A 7,842-nucleotide genomic window follows, 5' to 3' on the forward strand; every position below is an offset into this window, starting at 1 on the left:
GATAAGAACCACATGGTTAGATAATAGATGCAGAAAAAGCATTTGACAAGATCCAGCACCCCATTATGATCAAGTTTCTGGAAAAATTAGGAATCCATGGAAACAGCAAATCATTTAAATAGGGATACAGGTGGACCCATTGCAACAATGAGACATACAAGTTGTTATGTCAAAACGAACTTTACAACCTTGATGGGGCGGAGGGGGGAGGAGGATTGGAGGGGGGAGGATTGGAAGGGACATAAAGGGGAAACAAAGGAGGAGGCTACAATGCTTGATGAGAAATGTACTCATTATCTTGCCCATGTAATTTTAACCCCTCTGTACAGTATTTTCACAATAAAATAAAAAAAATTAAAAAAAGAAAGCCACAAATGTTAAGGTTAAAAAAATTTATACATAAATTAAATTACAAAGTAAACATTACAAAGTAAACTGTATAGTAAGATTCTATATTATGGGTTCATTTTCAGAATTTGTTTTTTTATTTCCTTCAAAGACATCCAACTAAAAGATCACATTATGGAATGATAATAGCTAAGTATCTGGATGAAGTAAACCTTTTTATCAGTACCACAGGCAAGAGCCTATTTCCCCTAGGCAATAGTTTTTAATAATAGTTTTTATCTAGTAAAAATCCATGCCTTTGCTCCTATCTACCTAGTTATGATATAAATGATAGATTTTTACAAAAAAAGCAGAAATGAAAAAGAGGATAAAAGATCTCTGGATTACAACTCTGTATAAGATTTATTTTTCTTTAAATTTGTGATGATAGTTACTAGTATTTAGAGACTCAATAAAATCCCTGGGTAAAAGTAGCTGGAAAAGTCTATGTGAATTAGTAAATGCTCATAATTACTGAAATCCAAATGCTATCAAGTACTAAGTTTTGCCTGTTAATGTGTCAGAGGTCCTCAGGAATCACCAATTTTTAACAGATTACTCTCCACTTTTACTAATATATTTTGTTTGTGAGTAGGCAGGTGTTGTAAATGAGTTTTTCAAGGTACAAATATCATTTTTAGGGTGACAAGATAGTACTCTTTAATAACTGATTGTCAAATGAACTCAAGGCTATTAGTTCCCAATATTTACTGAATATTCTCTTCACAGCTATCACAATATCATTTCAATAATAAGGAAATTGAGGCATAAAGTATACAAGCTTCTTATTCAGAGAGCAAGTGACAGCATAGTCAGAATTCAAACCTCAGTCATCCCCAGCATCAAAGTTCATAGTTCTGACCCCCACACTGTATCCATTGCCCAAATGAGTCAACAGGTTGACCATAAATAAGGTAAATTCCAGCTTTGCCCTATAAGGAGGAACATACTGTGAATAAACAAATAAAATCTCACTATTAAAGCACTTCCTCCCTATTTTCCAAATATCTTATCAGAAAATACTTCTGATTTCTCTCGCCAAAATAAATAAAGCCTCTAACTCTGGTTTTCACCAAGATATTATTTGTCACTCAACAACTCTCCTTGATTTCCTGCTTCTATTGAAGGAGACAAGTAAGGAAGTAGACACACATAATGGGAATGTAAGCATTCACAGTGTCCCCATCAGGATTTTGGATGCTAAATGCTTAAAAAGGAATGAATCTTTTAATACTATATTTACTGCAAATGATTCACATGAGGGGGGCAGGAAGCATTTTGTGGAGGTAACTGAATTCCTCTAGGAATTTCTCCACTTGCAAATCTTCGGAATCACAAAATAGCATGCACTGAGGTTTTGAAGATATTGAAACCTGGGTAATTATGAGAAAACCACACCTTTCTGAGCAATTTGGTCCAGCTGGAAGCTGAAGTAATTACCATCCAATAAAAAGATAGATGGATACAACTGTTAATGCATATGAGAATGTAAGATCATACAAGCAATTTGCTACATCTAAATAGATGCTTTTTTTTTTTTTTTTAAAAATGAGGTCTTCCTATGTAGCTCTCATGCTAGCTTCAAACTCATGATCCTTATGCTTCAGGCTTGAGTGCTGGAATTGCAGGTATGAGCCACCATAGTTGGGGAAATAGATGCTTCTTAATAGAAAAAGTCGTGTAAATGATTTTTTTTTATCATTAACCACTCATAGCTGTCTGTGACCTCTGTTGCTATTAAATGCTGCAGCTTATAGACATGTAGGTTACTTGAAGCTAATGAGTTTCTGTTGTGGCAAGAAGCCAATTACTCTCAGAGAAATTCTGCTATTTCTAATTGATTTCCAGACTCATCAAAGGTAACCCTTCCTCAATAATATAAATGGTATATGGTGTGATACTTCCAAAAACATCTAAAAACCGGTAGGGTTAAGATGAGGAATAATGGGGCATACAAAAGAAGGGATGATATAGATCAAGATACATTGTACTACTCACAACCTCTTTGTACAACTGCTTAATAAAATTTAAAACAAACAATAACAAAAACAAACACAGCCAAGCTCAGTTGCTCAAACCTATATTCTATTTACTCAAAAGGCTGGGTATTTTTTGCCAGCTTGGGCAAGAAAGACCATGAGACTCTTCTCTCCAATTATCACCAAAGCAAATGTAACTCAAGTAGTAGAGCAGTAGCCTTGAGCACAAAGGCTCAGGGACAGTGCCCAAGTCCCAAGCCCCAGGGACCAGCAAAAAAAAAAAAAAAAAGTCTGATGGACCCATAGCTCAAGCCTTCAATTCTAGCTACTCAGGACCTGAGATCTGAAGCTCATGCTTTGAAACAAGCCCAGGAAGGAAAGTGGGAGGCTCCTATCACCAACTGACTATTAAAAAACTCAGAAGTAGAGCTGTAACTCAAATGGTAGAGTGCTAGCCTTGAGAAAAAAAAACACACAAACAAAAACATAAAACAAAACACAAAAAAAAAACCCAACAACTCAGGGATAATACCTAGGCCCTTGCACAATTTGTTAGGGTATAAATTCTGAAGATACCTGAAAATTAGAAAACAAAAACAAAAAACAACACTTGGGTTCCACACAACTAAAGTTTTCAATCCTGTAGCCACTGAGAAAAACTACAAGTAGTTTTGGAAAGTGAGGACTTAGATATTCAGTCAAGAACTGAAACCCTGAGGGAAAAGGGAGAAAAATGAGGGAGGGGTTAACAAGTTCGACAAGAGATGTACTCACTACCTTACTTATACAACGTAACCCCTCTGCACATCACCTTGACAAGAACATTTAAAAAAAGAAAAAGAACTGAAACCTGGCAGATTAAAGGTGTCATAAGGGAATTTATGAATGAGTTTATTTAGGCAAATAATATTTCATTCTCTTGATAACCATCCACCCTTATAGTTTCAAAGTCCAAGGGAACCCTAAGAAGCCAGAGAATGTTTAAGGACGGGGCTTTACCATCCAGAAAAGCTTTCCCACACTTACCTCCTCTGGCCAACATGCCCTGAACTCTTCAGTGCAGGGCCCTGGGGGCCCCTCTCCAAACCCTGTTTCTGGCTTTGCAGTGGGTTCAGCCCCCCATGCTGCTCACTGGGGTTTCCAGAGGGGTTAGAAGTGTTGGACCTGGTGCCTACCACCTTGCTGTGAGTATACATGGTTCAGACTCTTGGTCCCAGGTGGTGGCCGCTGCAGGAGGAATGCAGGAGGAATGGATGCAGGACAGGAGGCTCTGACTCTGGAGATTCCACAGTGCAGGGGCAGCGGTTTTTAACAGCTGAGTTTCGATTTCTCCTTAACCAGTTTCAGGGAGTCCCGCCCTCTTCCCCTCCCTCCCCCCTCCCCCGCACTTCCCCATTCATTCCACCAAGTGCCCTCTGACCCCACTGAGGGTTAACAGTCATTGCTGCATTCCCAGGTGGGATGATGAATGAAGGAAACAGGTTCCCCTAGAGACAGGTGAATTGGCTGAAAGCCTCACAACCACCTGGGAGAAACATGATCTGCCACAGACAACTTGTGAACAAGGACCCACAAAATAACTAAAATCCGGAAAAAACAAGAACGTGTTCACAAGAATCCCTAACTTGGAGGTGACTATTGGATGTTTGAAAATGTGAGGAATTCCTTTGAGGTGCCAGAGATTAGGCCTAAACTCAACTGAAGAAAATATCACAGCTTACTATAATGACTGAAGTTTGACTGTTAACATTCAGGAAATGGAAAGTGAAATCAAAAGAAAAAAAATTCCACAAAACTGCAGAAGCAAGCTGAGGTTCAGTACAGTTGATTCTTCCTTGCTGAGCAATAGATCAAGCATCTAACTACAGTATGGTGATTTTTTAACAATATGGATTTGTAAAACTGTGGGGTCTGGGGATGAGTGTGGCACCACATTTTTAAAATGTTCCTAGGTAATTCTGATGTGTGTGGCTGGCTGTGTATGTAAGGAACTTCTTCTAAGAGACAAGTAAACATGCTAATGCTGACATGCTGTATATAAAATGACAGGCAGGATGGAAGGCTAGTAGACACAGCCTTACAACTCTTAATTCAAGAAGAGACATTGAAAAAGGAGCCACCCCTAAAGAGGTAGAACACCAAACTTGAGTGAAAAGGCCAGGCAAAAGCACAATGTCCTGTGTTAAAGGCCCAGTGTTGGCACACACACACACACACACACACACACACACACACACAAATGAATGAGCCATAAAAGACATGGAAGCTCATCAGAAAGGAGACATTAGGGCAGACATATATGGCTTAAAATGATCTGTATAAACTTGACTCCAGCTGCTGTGGTGTGGTAGAAACCCAGCCAAGCTAGGGCTGGATTGTCTTGCTTTATGATTGATGTTTAGAAAAAAAGACAAATACATGTTTGATTGCTAATGAAATGAAGGGGGACAAGTGTGAGATAGAGGGGAGAAGGTAGTGGCAAGGAACCAGGGTTTCTATGCCACCCAAAAATGTTAGAGCTCTAGTAAGTGGGCCAGAGGTCCCAAAGGTTAACATAGATGAAAACTGTAATGCAAGGAAGGATTGATCATCAGTGGAAGAAAGGAGAAGAGGAGACAGCTTCTGGTGTACTTTGAGACCAGTTCTGCTATATAATGGCCACATAACTGAGAAGTCTCTGAATTTCTCAAAGACTCCATTATCTCATCAGCACAATATGACCTAAAGTTGCAATGCTTACCTAGTGGGAATTGTGAGGAACAGGGAGGTAAATCACCCCAGTGGATCTCAGATGGTGTTGATTTTGCTTCCACCAATGTTAGGGCAATATCTACAGGCAGTTGTAAGGTTTTTGTTTGTTTGTTTGTTTGTTTTGCTTTTTATTGTGCAACTTAGAAGAGGGTGGGGCTACTAGCACCTAGTGGAGAGAGGCCAGTGATCCAACCCTGAACATCCAGAGTAAAGAAGTAAAATAGCCCTGATCAGTGTTATGCCTCTCTCAGAGTCCCACTAATTTAATAGTAGCTGTTTTAATGGTGACTTTATGGTTTTAGCTTTATGACTGGGCAGATGGCAGAACCATTTAACCAGAGGAACAAGTGTGAAAGAAAAGTAACAGTATCTTTAGGGGCTATTTGATTTGAGGTGCCTGTGGCATGAGAAATGCAGGATTAGAGTCCAAAGAAAAGAGACTCAACATGGTCTTTCTGGAGATCATCTTCAAAATCATTTCTGCTGGGAAAATCCCACTGTAACCCTTGCTTCAAAGGAGAAAGCAATTATTTTGATGGTTGGTTTAAATCTAACATTTGAATAAGGGAAAAGCCAGGTTGGGGGAAATCCAGTTCTCCAAAAGAATACATCTAGTTGACATAGTTATAAAACATGTCCCATATCCAAGTCTAAATGTACATGCAAACTGGAGGACAATAGGCCAAAACAATTTTTTTACACAGTTCACTCCTTGACTGGCCACAGTCTCAAAACAATAAATAAATGTGACTGTGATTTATTATTATGGTAGATAGCTACAGGCTTCTTAAGGATCCTCAAGAATAATATCAACCATTTTCTCACTTTACATGCGTGCATTTGTGTGAGAACATGCACTTGCTTTTTTATCAGGGTGGAAACAGTTGATAGAAACAAGGTCAAGAAGAGTAGCTTCAAAAGCCTCATCCCCATTTCAACCAAGAGCCTTCACTCTTCATTTTTTCTATACATTATACCACTGTCTGAATTTTCTTTCATGCAAGCATTCTGTAGCATTTAAGATTTGGGAATCACTGTACTAGATAATTACCAAGAAAAATGTTGTAAGTGATCTGAGACACACCTAAAATCTAGTGGGATTGTAAAATTGCCTGAAATCTGGCCAATTAGACATTCATTTAGGAAATGGTTTTCTTTTAAAATATCAGTGCCTTCTGGGAAATAATCATTTAATCATTCCTTTAGGTAAATGAGTTTAATCTGAGTAAAAGACTGTTTTGATTGGAGAAGAGAGAAGCTGAGTGAAAAGGAATTCAAAAACTTTGCAAAAGAAAAGGCTACAAAATGAAGTATTGTTGGGGAGTGGAAATTCAGGAATAAAATGAGTGATTTTAGCGGGTCTAATGAGCACTAAGAGATAACATCAAATCAAAATAGCCTTCATCAATTTGGCTTACTGCTAACATGTCTATATGTTCCAAGAAAAGAAATGGAAATACATATCTGATTTTTAAATTATTTCCCTTGGATAGTTCCTTCCTTAGTGTGCATGAATATGTAAAGACAGAAGATGAAGAAATGAATCCCTTTTTTGCCATAGTGTCTCAGTGAAAATTCTTAGTGTCTCAGTGAAAATTCTAAAAAATTATGCTTCCTTAAGTTTGGCTTTTTACTATGACGTTAGGGCAGCAGTTACTCTAACAGTTTTTAACTACCTTCTTAGAAGGGATATATAATTTTTACTTAATTCTTAGTATCTCTGCACGTGTGTGTGCATGTTTATTTCATGATTATTTCATCTTTTATAAAACGTGTCTACCATAAATTATAAAATGCCACAACTATAAGTTACTATAATTTTGTGCAAAAAATATTTATTGAATGGTATATACTACTTGCTATATCAGACCCTGGAACTAATTTAATACAGACCTGCAAAACTACCATCTTCCTATCTCAGCCTCACAAGTGCTGTGGGGTTAGCACTTCATTTTAGAAATGAGGAAGCAAAAACTAGGAGAAGCCAAGTGACTTTTCAGGCTGTGGACAAATTAGTGACAGAGGAAAAAGCTTGAATTTAGTTCTTTCAGGTCTAGTTGTTGAGATTTTGGAAGACAATTGAGAGAAAATATATCTTTTAACAAAATTCACAATCTGAAATTTTTTTGTTTATCATAAATTTTCCAATGATTATATTGTCCCACACTAAAAAAGTTGTTTCAAAAGTTTCCAAACCTGTCAAATATCAACACTAATAAGAATTTTATCCAAAGCAAGGGGGCTTAATCCTACAATCTTCATTACTTGGGAAGCAGAGATCAGAAGACTGTGGTTCAATATCAGCCTGGACCAAAGAACAGTTCATGAGACTACACCTTGACCAATGGCTCTGTCCAGAGTGGTGTCATTTCAGAAACACCACTAATACAAATAGGAGGATTGCAGTACAGACTAGGCATACAGCAATAATCAACCCGAAAAGTGCTGGCACAGTGGCTTAAGTGGTAGAATGCTTATGCAACAAGAGTGAGACCCTGAGTTCAGGTCCCAGCACAAAACAAAAACCCAACCTATCACTAACATTCACTCATATAATTACATTAGTAAGCATGCTAAATTTGTGTTGAAATACTCTTTCTTTAACGGTTAAAAAATGGCAAGCTTTATAGAACGACACAAAGAATTCTATTTAAGAATGGAAACATATTGGTGGTCTTCGTTTTTCAGATGACAATGGATAGTGTCACTCGAGAAAATGAGGAAT

The 7,842-nt window shown here is 37.8% G+C and overlaps 1 protein-coding gene across 3 annotated transcripts in view; it reads right to left on the reverse strand.

Moving 5' to 3' along the window:
• Epsti1 (epithelial stromal interaction 1 (breast)) overlaps positions 1 to 3,687 on the reverse strand; it is a 92,879-nt gene extending 89,192 nt beyond the window's left edge. For all 3 annotated transcript variants that reach the window (XM_013011322.1, XM_013011331.1, XM_013011314.1), the window contains exon 1: positions 3,393 to 3,687. In XM_013011322.1, coding sequence (XP_012866776.1) covers positions 3,393 to 3,562 — 170 coding nt within the window. In that variant the 5' untranslated portion in view covers positions 3,563 to 3,687. The remainder of the gene's footprint in view (positions 1 to 3,392) is intronic.
• Positions 3,688 to 7,842: the final 4,155 nt, after the last annotated feature.

This window comes from Dipodomys ordii, unplaced genomic scaffold (genome assembly GCF_000151885.1).
Source record: "Dipodomys ordii isolate 6190 unplaced genomic scaffold, Dord_2.0 Scaffold1, whole genome shotgun sequence".
NCBI lineage: Eukaryota > Metazoa > Chordata > Mammalia > Rodentia > Heteromyidae > Dipodomys > Dipodomys ordii.